General features: G+C 37.6%; 2 protein-coding genes across 4 annotated transcripts; one reads left to right on the top strand and one right to left on the bottom strand.

Annotated features, from left to right (window-relative positions):
* Nucleotides 1-1288: 1288 nt before the first annotated feature.
* Nucleotides 1289-7667, bottom strand: LOC139691217 (homer protein homolog 2-like). Of its 3 annotated transcripts, XM_071588960.1 has the most exons (7): nt 7458-7643; nt 5257-5467; nt 4807-4956; nt 4583-4720; nt 3132-3473; nt 2334-2576; nt 1289-1507 (listed from the first exon to the last, which is right to left on the bottom strand). In XM_071588960.1, the coding sequence occupies exons 2-7, from the start codon at nt 5278-5280 to the stop codon at nt 1385-1387; spliced, it is 1020 nt and encodes a 339-aa protein (XP_071445061.1). In that variant the 5' UTR covers nt 5281-5467; nt 7458-7643; the 3' UTR covers nt 1289-1384. The 3 variants fall into 3 exon arrangements, with proteins under 3 accessions (XP_071445061.1, XP_071445062.1, XP_071445063.1); XM_071588961.1 differs by lacking the exons at nt 5257-5467; nt 7458-7643 and adding an exon at nt 7650-7667; XM_071588962.1 differs by lacking the exon at nt 5257-5467.
* Nucleotides 7668-9284: 1617 nt separating this feature from the next.
* LOC139691218 (small VCP/p97-interacting protein-like) lies at nt 9285-10290 on the top strand. Its single transcript, XM_071588963.1, has 3 exons — nt 9285-9445; nt 9529-9696; nt 9783-10290. The coding sequence occupies exons 1-3, from the start codon at nt 9377-9379 to the stop codon at nt 9798-9800; spliced, it is 255 nt and encodes an 84-aa protein (XP_071445064.1). The 5' UTR covers nt 9285-9376; the 3' UTR covers nt 9801-10290.
* The last annotated feature ends 6149 nt before the right edge of the window (nt 10291-16439 follow it).

Genomic DNA, 16439 nt, shown 5'->3' with positions numbered 1-16439 from the left:
ATCTTTGCCTAGTCACCTGAATTTAGACCTGGTATTAGAGGAGTCCGTTTTCACATTTTTGCAAAATGAGCTATCCTTGTTGGCCCTTGGGATGAATTTGCTTGTTCCAGTGGGGTTTTCTTCTACTTCGTTCGTGTCACCTGATTGCATGCACAATTACTAATAAGAATTGCATGCAAGTGTTATCCAAATATCCTCCAATATCCAAGTATAGGTATTCAATTGTACGTTGCATATATAGTGTATATCCAATATACAGCAGAAAGGTTTCAACTTTATCACCCAAGTTTTTTATTCATTTGATTAAGACAATTATTTTTATGAAGTTACTATATCGTAAACTTTTATCATGAAATTACTGTTCTGATGCATGACTATGTGATGATAAATATCCAACCATAGATATGTTAAAGCATATCCAATACATAATAGTCATTGTTTGATTTTTGGCGTGTATTCCGAATATTCACTGGACTGAATATTTGTTCCTTGCGTGGACTGGACAATACTGTCTCAACTTGTCAATATTCAATACACCAATAGACTACATTACTGGCAAAACTGATTGTGAGTTCTGATAAGAATATCCCTTACTGAAAGGCCATCCATTTAAAATAGGAAATGGAGTAGTTCCAACTTCTCAATTACCCACCAGATTTAATTTTGCACATGCAATGTGAAATGTACTATTTTCCAATAACCAAGGAGAATTTTGTGCATGTAGAATTATAAATAAAAGCAATTATTTTTCCATGAAAATTATAATAACTCTTGTGTAAGATAGTACATTATGTCATCTTGTTATTTTATCATTGACTCTTATGGATGTCATTATTCTGGCCACTTTACGTCTTCTTTTTTCAGAATGGAAGTCGGTGAGAAAGTTATTACCATTGCTTAGGATTTTAAATCATGCCCTACAATGTGTTATGCCATTGGTTACTACTTCATTTTACTGGGATAATATAGGCGGCAGAGCATATTGCAGAAATCATTGTACTTTTTGACGATGATATTAGTACCAGAAGTAAAAACTTTGATAGTGAATGAAGGGTAAGTGGTACAGGGTCTGTTCAGTGATGTTTGATGTTGGAGATAATGTTGAAGTAATATGATCAAGTGCATGTATATCTTTGACTTGTAATTTTATTTCATATTTTTAATATAAAATTCATTGATCAACGCTTGAGAAACAAATAAGGTGGCATAATATCTTACTTTAACAATTAGGAAAAATTTCTATAGGACTTCATCTTCAATATCCAAATCAAATGACACTCATCCAATATTTATTTGAAATTTTATTTTACTTTTGCCAAAACATGGATACTTTCCTCATCCTGGTGATTCTTAAATATATTGAAGAAATTAGGTTGTAGATCAGTCAGTGCTGAGGCATTTCCTCATCATCTGTGACAATGGGTCCAATATCCAGTGCCACTCCAGGTCTGCCTTCAGCGTTGGCTTCTGCAACAAGTCTTCGATTTTCAGATGCCAGTAGTTCCATCTAGTGACATACAGAAAGGAAATCTATTAATTGAAAATATCAAAGAGTGTACTTAATTAGAGTACATAATAGTCACCAGTAGTTCTGCCATAGATAGCAAATTGTTTAACGTAGGTATTTAGTTCACTTATATCAGCTTTATTTAAGAGTTAAAATCGGTTTTCACTGAGGTAATTAAACATCATATTTTCAACCAATATTTACTATTAGTAAGTACTTTTGAATCTTCAAAATATTTTTTATATAGAATATATCATCTCTTTTTTGATTTTATCTATTGTGCTATAATGTAAAGGAAGCATTAATTTCACTAGGTAAGTAATGATCTGCCTTAATTTTTAATGACTGTGATTTTTATATGCTGCAACTTACAACAACATTGGTATACGAGAGCAGTGAATCTGATTCCTTCAATTAACATGAAGGGAGATGATAATAAGTATATTTTTCACAGATATCAAAAGTGAAGAATACTTAGTGTATAGCCATGGAGGAAAATTTATAAGTAAGAGGGTACCTATCCTACCTCAAGAGAAAAGATTCTCTCTTGGAGTGTACCTTTCTCTGGACAAGTAAGCGTGATACTGATGCTTGATGAAAGTTACAGTAAATGCACTATTGCAAACTCAATTCAAGGATTTCATTTCAGTTAAATGTGATTTATGTATCTCATTCATTTGCACTACAGTTAAAAATGGATGCAAGCCACTTTAGTGGAGCAAGAGGAACTTTGTCAAGAAGCCAACCATTTTGTCCATGAGAAATCATTTGATAGCAAAAACAGCCTTCAATAGTCACAGAATTTAGAGGAGTCTTTTAATGTCACCTTTTCTTCATATTTTGAACGAAGTTTCTTGAAAGTGCTCAATTGAAATTCGTATTCTCGTTTCAAGCTCGCATTGAGATGGGTTGCCCTCTCCACACGCTCGATAGCTTGTGCTCGCTGAGTTTTCTCGGCCTGGATTTTGGCTTCTACGGCTTCCATTTCGCCTCTAAGGTGCTCCACCTCAGAATTGCGTATTCCCAGAAGATCCTTGGTAATCCCAGTCACTTCTTTGAGGGAAACAACCTGTGCCAAGGGAATAATTAAATATAGTTCATTTGGGTACTTAACTGTGTTGTTTCTGTTATTTAGTCAATTACACTTCATGCCATTGCAGCAACAACCATGTGGTGAGCCACGTGCTCACTGTTACAACACTGGGGTCATGGGTGTCAAGGCAAAATATAATCAGATACTTGTAGCTATTGGATCACCTTTGTAATTCATTCACCACTTTTATGATTTACTCATATTAGGAGTGGAAGCATTATGATGTCCAAATTTAAAATCACAGTTTAATCTCCCAATTACAAAACTTCATTACTATCAAAAAATTATTCTGCCAGCAAAAAAAAACAAATGCATAGTGTAATAATGATTTCACTATATCCTAAAAATATTTGAAGACTTAAAACAGGTCAGAAAAAAGAGACCAAGGATGCGCAAAACAGGATTAAACTCACTATGGTTTGTTTTTTAAACAAGCAAGTAACAAAACCTTAATCTAATGATGCGGAAGTTAATTACTTCACATTATAGCTTGTTAAACTTTGAAGGATAACTTCTAATAATCCTGCTAACCTGTGCTCTCAATTGTACATTCTGTTGCTCCATTGATGTTGCTTGCATCGTCTTATCCTTAAGCCGAGCAACTGCCGTTGTCAGTGCAGTCCGTAACTTCTCATTTTCTTTACGCAGTCCCTCCTCTGCTGCAGAGTTTGAAGGCTGAGGTGGATTCTTGTCGCTAGGGTGTTTTGTATGCTTTTGATCTCTGCCGGTATTCGTTGAACCTTTTGACAGTGATTCGAGGGAATTAATCCTCTCTTGTGCCTTTTGTAATTCCTCCCTTGCATTTTTCAATTCCTCTTGGCAGATTTTCAGAGCAGATTCCAGTTGTTGGTATTCATCTTTTTGCTGGGGTGCCTGATGATAGGAATATACATTTATGTTAATTAAATGAAGAATACAATGTATCTTTCCACTGTCCTTTATTCATGTACTTGAATAAAGGACAGAGGAAAGACACATTGTATTCTTCATTTAATAAACATGAATTTCCACAAAGTTGAGCCAGGAACAATTGAATACATTTATGTATTTCACTAATAATTTTTCCAAAAAGCTTGCTCAAAAAATTTAAAATTTATGGTCTATGCTCTTCCCATAAACCAAGATAAGAAATAAAGGCATAGCTTGAGAGTGTTTCACTTAAAAACTAGAATAATTTAAAGTTATAAATGACCCTATTAAAATGTTATTCTAAAGTAAACCACACAATGCTATGGTTGTTTCGGGAATGCAAGCAACAGTCTGGGGCTCTCTATAATATTACAAACTGGTTCACAGTTGTTGAGGGGTGAACCTCAATATGTAAAAAATTAGCTGTAGAATAATTGTGTATGTTTTATAGAAAATAATTTTGGACAATAAGCCGTAGTATTCATGGGGTGACTGGGTCTTTCCTCGTGTACATAATGGCCTATAAGTTTTAGAAAACCGCATGAAAATGCTATGAATTAACGAGTGGCTGCCACCAACATATGCCAGGTTGCCAATAACACTCTTGAAGAGAGTGAGTGAAAGTGGAGACCAAGGTACCACTCACATCATCTGTATAAGTGTACATGCAGTTGGTAATCGTAGTTCATGTGTCAGTGGGGATTGAGATTGTGGAATGAATTAGAAGGAAATGACATGACCTTGTAGTGGAAAACAATATTTGGAAACTATCGCCAAAGAAGGCACACTCGGAGGATGTAAGTTGAGAGAGAGCATCCTTAGGTCATTGAATTCTGTTGAAAAAATTGTAAAATTATAAACTGAAGGAGCTGCCTTTTCCAGTATGAATATCATTAATTCACAGAAATTATTTGTATCCTAAGCCTTGAGAAAATATTTTACCCGGCCACCAACATGACTATTGACTCAAAGGTATTGAGGAATACAAGTGAAATCCATGGCTCTGCATCTGTAACAAAAATATTCTTAACCGCAGAAAATCTGATTTTCCACAAATAGGAAGTTACACTCACTCCTTTTGTTGAAGCATCAGGCGGAGATGTAATATTAAGCGATTCTTTCTCACCAGAAATCCATGAATCTCTTTCGTTTTGGAACTGCAGGAGGTGAGACTCAATCATCCTCTTTTGAGTTTCATTTTCAGCGGTCGCCTAGAAAAAACTTCCTTTCAAAGATCCATCAGCTTTGTTATTGTGAATAGCATGGTCTGAAAAATGAAATATAAAGTATAAATTACCAGTGAAAGTTGGTCTTGTAGTTTCTTAATGAGGTCACTTTGTTCTGTGATTTCCTGTTCTTCTGCCTTCCCTGATTCCATCACTGTATTTGCCTCTATTTTGGTTTGATGATTGGAAGCAACAGTATTTGGATCAATGGACATCTTTGACTGCAAGCCCAAATGTATTAATCGCATGAGAGAACATTCATTATCTTCTTCATGTCAATGAGTCATTTTTGTAAATGCTTGATAACATATTGAAGACTGTAGACTTAGTCTCATAAAAAATTATCAAAACATTCCACTACAAAAACTGATATGAAAATTATAAAGTTGTTTTCTCATTTCTCTTTTTATTACTGTATTTTATTGAATATAAGTTGAACTGTTTTACAAAATGATGGCTCAAAATGGATCAATGCGTGGAGGAGAGCCTATTCAAAGGATAATTTTATCCCGGACACTCACTGCAGTAGGCAAATTTTTGCCCATTCATTTCAGCAGGTACTATGTAGCCCAACTTCAAAACGTTATCACTACCAATATCAGGCTTGATGTATAAGCTAAGATGAAGTGCTTAACTGTAAAAAGCTTTTATTCCTTAATGCCTCCTCTGAAGTGGGAGCTGCTTCCTCTATGCCCATGCATCTTATATCCCATCAAATATGGTGATTCATATCTATAAAATTTAGAAAAAATTCAGTTGGTGGGCAAAGTTCCAGTGCATAATGGTGATGGCTAACTAGTTACTATTCCATACATACACTTTTCTTTGTTTTAAAAAATTTTATTTACATTACAGAGGGCATCATTTGGCCAAAATGATACCTATTATGCTAATGCCTAATGCGTCCAATCAATGGGGTCTCTATCAGAAATCTCGTAGTAGTAGTTTTAGGGGAGACAACTAACAGCTAAGGTCATTTGCACCATTAGGGACTGATGGGAAAGGAAAGGTGGAGAGAAACCCGGCTTTGTCCTTGGCCCACTCTTTTCGAAAGATGCCAGGCAGCTTAACGCTCCATCCAATGGATATTGTATGTACGTCTGAAAAATATCTGCCACCTTCCGGATTTGAACCTGGGCCCCTTGGTAGGAAGCCTATAGGTTGGCTTGCACACCATATTGCCTCAGAAATCTCTATCTCTCTCAAAAATCACTCAGCTTCACCCAAGCATAGTGATTTTTGGGTACCAAAAGAATCATGAGAAAAGAAAGTGGCATCCCTTCCTTGTGTTTGTCTTTCACATCAAGTATAGGGAAGGCTTGGAGCAAGATGAGCTCTACCCTCTCCTGTCAAACCCACCTTCAGATTGCTTACTGTGATTAATGGTTCCTCACTTGAAAGACCACCTAGTGTCTGGGGTTTTGCAATACATTCTGCCTTTGCTGATAAGTAAAATTGATGTCCCTTTATAGTTTCCTGATTTTATCTGAGATTTCACTTCAAAGTCCCTCATACCCTCTGCTCCATTCATGATTTCTCACAGCAGAACTTACAATCATAGTCTGCCTGTTGGGCATTTTGTTGGATACTGTCCTTGGCTTGATGGAATAGTTGGATGTCATTAGACTCTTTCAAACATCCAATGCCACATTTGAATATGTATTATTTACCAATTGCAATCTCTATTTTAGCTACCTACAGCATACTGAATGATGGAATGCACCATTGGGTTGTCTATCTCTCATCCTTGATGGAGCCCATTAAAAGTTCATACGTCAGGGCAAATTTTTTCATATGGTTCTTGCCTAAAAATCTAGGTTGGTTGGATAATTACAGTTATCAACCCAAAGGTCAGTTTGATAGGTAATGGTAGAGTTCACCCAAACTTAGGCCAATGGCGAGTGTAATTCACAGATCAGGGGCCATTTCCTCTCCCTGAGCCGGATTTGGTTTCCCAGAAAGATCTGGAACCCAAAAAATCACAGCTTGGTAGGAGTTGCAGGTGCCTAGAGAGCCCTGCCCAGGAATTGAGCACATGCCCTCCGGTTAATAGTCCAACCCTCCACCCCTGGATGACGACGTCCCTATTATATAATCACTTATGGAAATAGATATACAGGCAGGCATTGATAGATAGAATATTCTAATTTTGCTGACAGCATGACCACACCTTAAAAAAATGAACTCTCCATTTTTAGCCTCTGGAAATGAAATAAATGATATATCGCTATAGAGTCTCGGAGTCTAAGTTTTCTCATCTCCTAGGGAAATAAATTTTATTTTAGCAATATCATTCTGGAATTGCAAGATATATTGGAAAATTGGATGTTTATAAAATTTGAAAGAATATTTCGAGTAAATATTGTGACTCCGTTCACTTGTCTTGAGACCGCGAATTTTTAATTATGTCACGAAGTTTTTGTATTTCAATAAAATATTATGGGTGTCGATAATATTTAGAGTTTCGGGCGCATAATAGAATGTGTTCTGTTGCTACAGGCTGCTAGTCCTAAGTGATATACCAGCAGCAGGTAAACGTCAATGTTGCAGGGGTTACACATGCAGCGATATCATCCCGGATATCACTTAATTCGTGAACAAAAGTTCATATAGGGCACATTTTGCATGTCAGACGGTCTCATATGCGTAACGAAGGGGGGGAGGGAGAGTATTCATTCATTCGGTCGAGTATTCAATAGGAAATGGTGCATTTTTAACTCACGGTACTGCTTGGATCTCTGGAAGTACTTGAGGACGCACTCTTCTAGTACGCAGATGGAATTTAAAGTGATAACAATAAAGACTATTGACGATGAGCACTATTAATCCCTATCTGTGCTGCGAAGAATTATTGTGATGCTCTATGAAAGGAGTCGGTTTTTGTCCGCCCGTATTTTTAGGACGAAAGCCTTACCATCTAAAATTAGCTCGAGTGGGTCTTTCTGGTTAAGATCACCCCATGCTGATGCCGCGCGACGAATTTGAGTAACGGTAATATTTAAAACCGAATCGAGATATTAATAATGAAATAAATAAGCTTTTGAATATTTTTAATTGAAGCATATTTGAAAGATCAGTTGATATGATCGCTAAATAACTACTTACAACATTTACAGAGAGGTTAAATTTTTTCTCTAGCATAGCGGAACAAATTGTTTGCACATTGAAATCCCTATATATTTTTTCTTCAGCCATTATTTACTTGGCCCTTATTATAAATAAATTCGTTTAATCCCGTGTATTCCTTTATTTGGAATTTTAGCCGCAGTGCTAAGCAGTCAGTGATCGTTCAAGGGACGACCTCACCGTCGAAAAGTGGCACTACAGTAAGCTCCCTTGGATTGGCGATTCAGGAAACGTAAGAAAAGCTTGCCTTAAGATCACACCTGTTGTTCCAAAGCTCATGATGTGTCTGACGGCTTGATTACAGCAAAAAGGAATTTCATACATTTTTTCAAACTTGAGAAGTTCTCGAAAGGAACGGCTCCCATTATTGAAACGGTAGTAATGAAATATCGAATCTATTAAATGAACTCGATGAACGAATGTTATGACAGATTTTCCTGTTGTCTACCGCTATGTATCCCAAAAAACTAACTTTTCATTCTAACGTAAAAGCAGCATTTGCTGACTTGACTCATGACATGGAAGTCGGCATTGAATAGGCAACTCAATACATCCCTCTTCCGCGGAGGACCTAAGATGACCAAATTACTTAAAACCTCTTCTCCTTCCTTCAGGACGACCCCTTCTCCTCAAGCATTGTTTTTAAATTCTCACTATCCATGAGAGATTACCTACCAACCTTCACCTTACTCAGCGACATTGCCCCCCCCCCCGTTCCCTCAACCGAAGCCTCATAAGTCTTCGTTGTTACACATGTCCTTTCATCCACTCCCTTCCGTTTTCAGCGACCCATATACTCCCAGCCCACTATCAATTTCATCAATCGGTAACTGTAATAATTATTTTCAGTAGAAAGGTATTAGAATATAAGTAGAAAAATTCACGGAGGGACGTTTCGGGGAAGCCTTATGACCCCAACACGTCCGTGAATATTATAAACTTTTTCTACTTTTATTCCAATTTCTTCCTAATGTAAATAATTTTAGTGGCCTTCCTTATAGGCGATGCGTTCATGTAATAATATGTTAGTGCCAATATGTGTGCATGAATGTATAATTATTTATGCATAATATATTTCATCATGGACCATGTATGAATAATGTGAATGTCCTTTTACGTGTTATCTATTTTATTTCTGTGTTCTATTGTGCAGTCCAAAATGTTATTAGGGTCACCTACGAATGAAAACGAGACGTTTTAAAACAAGCTGTGTGAGGCAAGAGACGATTGAGCACATAGAATTTAACTAAAAAGTGTATCATGTATAATTAAAACCAATATGAAGACCGTGCATTATTTCAGTTTATTTGTTTAAGGATTTATTAGGGTTTCTTCCGGAATAGACTGAAAATGGTGGAGGCAATCGGGAATCGATTGAGCGTCGGGCAAATTCTCGGAACAATTGGGACTCAATTGGGAACAGCTGACTGTCGCCTCAACAGCTGACGGCTGCTATTCTTTTGACGTAACGTATATCTTCGTGCCTTTGTCGTGTCACCTGACTTTTTTGTTGACATGGGTATATGTCTAAGTTGTTTCAAAGACTCCAGCAATGACTGTTCAGCTACAGAAATTGTATCAGCGGTAAAAAAATAATCCATCATTACGTGCCCGTAGTATTCAACCTTGGTTCGGTTTTCCTAACTTTCCCATGTTATTATATAAAGGAAGCTCGCCGTATGAAATTAGCTGAAGCGGCCGAGAAAAGAATGAAAGAACAAGAGAGTCGTGGTCTGAAGGATCCTGAAAAAGTGAAGAGGCAAATGGAAAGAAATCAAGAAATAGAGAGAAGACAAGAGGAAGCAAGCAAAATTGGTGGAAGTGGAGGTTTAAAGGTTTGTATTTGTTGGTAGCATTTTCAAAATCCTTAGCCCTACTTGCAATTCATTCACTTGTGTGTCAATTGTGTTATTTATTTCAGTGGCAAGTGGATAACTGATTGTGTAATACTGTGCGCCCAGTGGAAGAAGGATGTGTTCATATTTTTGTGTACCTACCTACGGTTACTGTCCGTCCTAATTTTGAAAACATTTCCATGGAGATAGCTGTATATCTTTCCTACTTAAATATTGTCGTAAGATGTAAGTTGGTTTAATCTACTGTGTGCACTGATGTCTCCGTTCAGAATTATATTTGTTCTTTTTTCGATTCGTGGACTATTCCCCGACACTATTATTCTTTTAATAATTAGGAATCGGTGTTCGCGTTTCCTTGAAGTTAAGATTTGTGAATCACGATGCCAAATGTTTTAGTATTTCACAGTACAAAGTGAATATTGGCGTATGTGTAATGCATGAATTATTAATGGGCAATCTGTAAACGGATTCCTTTGCAGACCATCTTATGTCCGAGTGTTGTAACTTAATACATAAGTAATTTATCGTGTAAATGTGTAAATAAGAAAAATAAACTATTTAATTTGAATTGTATCACCATTTTTCATTAAGTGAAAAGTAGGATGTTGGCGTAGGATAATTTGCATTTGGGCAGGATATTTGAGGACACATTTAAGGGCTTTAGCTGAAAATTAGCCATTTAAGTTTGGAGCGAAAAATAAGAATGCTAATCTCATATGTGCAGTAATTGTTATGGCGAAATATAAGACGAAACAGACCTGATGTAATTTTAATGAAGTATGTACGGGAAGCTTTCATTGAAGGACAATAATTGGTAGAGGCTCTGCAATGTCAGGAAAGGTGAACTAAAATAAAATATGTAATAATTCAATATGTTTCAATTTGGATACAGCTGTTACGGATAGGTATGACCACCACCGAAAACCACCTTGGGTGGTGGTCATTGCTATCCGTAACAACTTTCTGAGATCTTCCCGCTCAGACCAATCATGCATTTGCATGTGTGTCACGGACTAATCAGTATGGATCCGATTCTATGACGCATGAAGAAAGTTTTCCAATGTAAAAACATGGGAACTGACAGGAGCATGTTGGTACGCCGGAAAAAAAACAAAAACAATTTTTCGCCGTGTAGCCATGACGAAACTAGTCAAGTTAGAGCGGTATGGTGAGTGTAAAGCGGGAAAAGAATATTTCAGGATAACATTCAATTGCTTTGCAAAAATGTTCATGGTGTTATATGTGCTGAAAACTAGAATAAATCATAAAAATGTAGGAGGAAATTAATTGAGTACGCTGAAACCTCCAGTAGCGGTTTCAAAATTATGTGGAACTGGCAATCAAAGCGACACACACACACGTGTCTGTATGTATGTAAACATATATTTATATATGTGTGTGTGTGTGTATATATATATATTTTTAGGTAATATACCGGTTAAGGTAGGTTTTTGGATGGACACAGCTATTAAATAAATATTTGTGACTCCTAAAAAACACAAAATCCAGCGTCCTACTCCATATCAGGTCCCTCTTCATCTCTGAGTACTTTCTTCCTCCCTTCATCCCGTCCAACATCCCTATCCTGTTCCTTCCCTTTCCTCTTTTGCCCAACATTTTCCCCTCTATCAACACCCCCTTCATCCACTTTTCCTGCCTCCATAGGATTTCTCCCAAGAAACCCCTCTCTTCGCCCACCATTCCAAGTACTTCCTCATTTGTTTTCTTCTCCGTCCATTTCACCTTCTCCATTCTTATCCACACACACATTTCAATAGCCTCCAATCTACGTCTAACCTCCTGCTCCAATGACCACGTTTCCGCACCGTACATAGTCACGCTCCATATCAAAGTTTTTACGAGTATTTTCTTAATTTCCTCACTCAACGTTCCTGTCATCAACTCCCTCCTCCTTGCGAAAGCCTCTTTACCTAGCGCAATTCTTCTCCTTACGTCCCTACTACTTTGACCGTGTTGGTCCAAAACACTACCGAGATACGTAAACTGTTCTCCCTGTTCTAGTTTTTGCCCTCTTATTTTAATGTTTAGCTTAGCCTTTTTCTCTCTAGAAAATCGTATAACCTTTGTTTTATTAATATTGATTCTCACCCCATACCTGTCGCCCTGAATTTCCAATTCACTAAGCAATGCTTGCAACCCCTTGGCTGACTGGCAAACTAAAGCTTGGTCATGAGCAAACCTGACTGATTTTACTAATTCCCCGCCCACTTTCATTCCTACCTCCAGTTCTTTCCATGCCTCCTTAATCATTTCCTCTGCATATAGGTTGAACAGCATCGGTGATAATGGGCAACCCTGCCTAACACCTCTACCTAACACTGCCCATCCGGACTACCCGTTCCCCACTCGCACCTGAGCAGTCTGAGACACGTGCAGGTTGCGGATTAGCCTCCTTTCCCTCCAATCTATTCCTATTTTCTGCGATATACTCATTAGTTTTTCCCAATTCACTCTATCAAACGCTTTTTCGAAATCTACGAAACAGGCAAATACCTCCTGGTTGTGTTCTCTATTCCTCTCGATTAATAATCTCATTACTGCAATGGCATCACGCGTACCTCTCCCCTTCCTAAACCCAAACTGATCATCCCCTAAGTAATCATTTGCCCTACTCTCTACCCTTTTGTTTATGATACTGAGAACAACTTTGGCTGCGTGGGATATCAAACTTATCGTCCTGTAGTCCTCACACGATGTAGCCATTTTATATATATACATACATATATATATATATATATATATATATATATATATATATATATATATATATATATATATATATATATATATATATATATCTGTGTGTGTGTGTAGTATTGGGAGGCTTTTGGATAGAGCGTAATGAAGGTACCTATGACGCTGGGGAGCATTTCTTCAAAATAAATAAGCAACATGAAGCAACGTCGTGCCCATATGTGAGCCAGCTTTCCCTTAAAGTTTTTCAAATCATTGCAGGGAATAACAGTCAAACAGGTGATAAGAGTCTTCTTATCTGCCAAATTTTAAAATCCAAATAGTTGGATGATTAGCTGCCAGCCGTACCACCACATGAGAACGAAATTTCATGCGACTATTTAGCTACTTTTCCCCCGCCATTGGATGATACAAAGACAATCTTCCTCGCACTCCATTCGAGCATTTCGGGATAGACTTACACTACTACTATTTAGAGGCACACGAATGCATAGAACTTTAGGAGTAGGGATGAGGGCGAGGATGAATTATGGAGAAAAATTCGGATGTAGGAGCAGCCTACAAAACGGCCACCTACTTACCTAAATGGAGTCGTGAAAATGAATGGCACGAAGATTTAATTTGGTGGAAATTCGTTGACAGAGATTTTTGATTGATTAACTGTTCAAATTAAAATTTAATTTGAATACCTCGTCATACTCATAGTAATTTAGTGCTACGGTTGGTTTAATGCCGCTCCCCAATTAAAACTATTATAGGTTAACATGATCAAGTCTGCATAATTCTTCCCTGTGACTCATTTAATTATTAGCTGTATGTAAGTTCCTCATCTCTCGGGTTCCTTTTCATTTTCCCCTGGAGGCTTTCATGAAGGCTCCCATTTTTCTGTGTGTTCAATGTGGTTTTTTCTTTATTTCTATATTTAGAGTTTTCAAAAGATTCCCCTAATTTGCATAACTGAAAATCGATAAAAAATTCTTGCTTATTTTCGGCCATATAATGTAGCAGCGACATGGTAGAATATTGTTCGTTAGTTTTACCACAACAAATTGCATGCTTTTGAAGAAGGCCTGGTGGGCTAATTGCTCGCTAATGACTCTGAGAGTCGCGTTCCGTCACAGAGCCAATGGTGAGTGGTCATATTTATTTTCCAAATTAATGGCACGATGTTATAATCAGGCAAGTGGTCTCCAAATTATTTCTACATGGAGAAATAATTGATAATTTGTACGAATAAAATATTCTTTGATGTCGTGATTCGTTCTTTAATCACATTTCCAGTCCCTCAAATGATTACGAATAATTTTATTTACTCATGCATACATTAAATTATATCAAACGCTATTGAACGACGTAGAGAAGATTCACCGCTATCGTATTTTTACCACAAGATAAATGTATATTTATAAATTATTATACTGTAAAGGTGTGAATTTGCATAATTTAGAAATTGGTATTCCTTTTTACATTTATACATTCGGTTCAATAATAAAGTAACTCTTTATGATATTTGTATCTTATTTTATCTGATTTAACTTCAGTTTTTCAAGCCATTAATTTATGATCGCCACTGTAATCGTGGTGATCAGGGCTACACCACGGTGTATCCGGGCCTGAATAACTTGCTTTCGAAGTACATATTCACACAACTAGTGTCACTGTGATTCTAGTGTAGTATTCCAATATTTCTAAAAGGTGGCCTTACGGGATCTTAATAAGCCTTCATTCCGGTTACAGTTTTTAGCATTCCGGACAGTGTCATGCTGGAAATTATGGAGGGCGTACGAGGGCGGTTCAATAAGTGCCCGTGTTTGGGCGTGGCGTTCCTGAGGGAAGTTTATGTTATCATCGTGTGCTGCCATCTATCAAAACAAATTTCAGACTGATTTAATGGTTAGTTTGGATTTGGCAGCCATTCGAGTAAGTTCGGTAATTCGCTTTTTTTGGATGGGAAGAAAGGCGAGGATATAAAAGCAAAGTTGGATGCTGTTTATGGGGACACTTCGCCATCTATGACCACAGTTGGATATTGGTTCAACAAATTTAAGCGTGGGCGAACATCTGTGTTTGATGAGGAGCGACCAGGACGCCCGGCCAACGTGGTTACCGAGGAAATCATTCAAAAAGCCCACGCCGTGATTCTCGCTGATCGACGAACGAAAGTGCGTGAAGTAGCAGAGGCCGTGTGTTTGTCGACCAGAACGGCAATTAATATTTTACCTGATAATTTGGCGATGAAAAAATTGTCGGCGCGATGGGTGCCGCGATTGCTCACGGTGGACAACAAGCTGATCCGGCTGTCAACTTCATGAACTGCATGAACTACGTTATGAATTGCTGCCGCACCCCCCGTATTCTCCCGATCTGGCTCCCTGCGACTTTTTCTTATTCCCTAACATGAAGAAATGGCTCGCGGGAAAAAAATGTAGCTCAAACGAGGAAGTTATCGCCGAGACAGAGGCGTATTTTGGAGAGTTCGACGAATCCTATTTCTTGGAGGGGTTAAAAAAATGGCCGGAACGTTGGGAGAAGTGTATCTTTCTAAAAGGGGACGTTGAAAAATTTAAAAAAAAATGTTTTTGAAAAAATGGTTTCTTCATTTCTAGCACGGTACATATTGAACCGCCCTCGTATATACGAAGGCTGTGCAATGATCATAATTACAAAAAATACCTTGAAATATGCAGTTTGCTCTCAGGATCGAAATGATGTAATCATGTTTCATCTGCTGAGGTAACTTTGACAGAAACTTTTAACCTTCCCGTCTCATGAACTCAAACTGCCAACAAACGCTCACGCGAACGAACATCCTGTTGCTCAAGTGTGGACAGTCTTGGAACCACGTCCCGCCAAGCACCTGATGTACAATGTTTCTGTAGGCAACATGTGGCTGCGCTTAAATCTATCCATTGAGCGACTTAATGTGCTCAGAGACCTCCCTGCTCTCTTGTGAATGGTATTTTGTTGTCCTTCAGCACTAGTGTCGACCAATGCTGGGGATTGATTTGTGAGAGGAGAAAGGAGAGTGCAAATCAAAAAGAGCAAAGAAATACTTTGGCACAAATCTGCCCGCCGATATTTGAAAGACTGCTAAATCAAAGACATTTGTTTTTCGGCTGGCGGATAGTTCCCTAAGATGATTAGCAGGGGGGAGTTACCAAATACAAGAATATGATTATTTTCTGTTATGTTTATTTTCCGCAGCTATTTACGCTTTAAATAATTAATTTATTTAAATTTACGGAATCTCATAGGAAAAGTTTAAGTTAGAATCCGATGATAATTAATGTAACGAAATAGCTGAAACGTATTTTTTATTAATAGAAATATTTTAAGAAATTGCTCTCTAAATGTATTCCTGAAATAGAAATATTTTAAGAAATCACTCGCAAAATGTATTCCTGAAATTAAGGCAGAACATCGTTTCGAATCAATAAACTTGAGGTTCATGCGAAATATTTTTCTCCACGGACATGATTTATAGGTCAGTAACGGGCTGATATATAGGTTGCAGACCAAATATTATCGATTCGAACCCTATTCATCCAATTTTCAGGCATCTCTTCATAGCCGCGTATTTTCTTCAACTTGAACGCCAGAAGGACGGAGCACTAAGAAGCGAAATGTAGTTATAAAAAATCAGGGACGTCTATCCATTCGCATATAACTATAGGGGAGACAACACCAAGAACCATACTTTGGAGTACACTAAGTCTAATGTGCGGAGCTGGAGGTAGCAGCACATCAAATTATGTTGCTCCAACGCCAAAAACGCGGAGAGTGAACCTAAAAACTATGCAATTTTTGCGTAGGTAACATATTTTGACTGTAGTGTTCAGATACTTCAATAAAATTAATTGAAAAAAAAATTAATATTGTCATGAAAATTAAAAGAAGCTAAAAAATACCCCTTTGTCACACGAGTCCACCAAGATTAATTGCGCCTCCCCGTAGAAATGCGAAATTCCTCGCGAATTGGCGGTAGCAAACATCTGGGAAGGAAAATG

This window comes from Hetaerina americana, unplaced genomic scaffold (assembly GCF_022747635.1).
Source record: "Hetaerina americana unplaced genomic scaffold, ioHetAmer1.1.p SCAF_300, whole genome shotgun sequence".
Lineage (NCBI taxonomy): Eukaryota > Metazoa > Arthropoda > Insecta > Odonata > Calopterygidae > Hetaerina > Hetaerina americana.
This window is presented reverse-complemented; position numbering and strand designations above follow the sequence as displayed.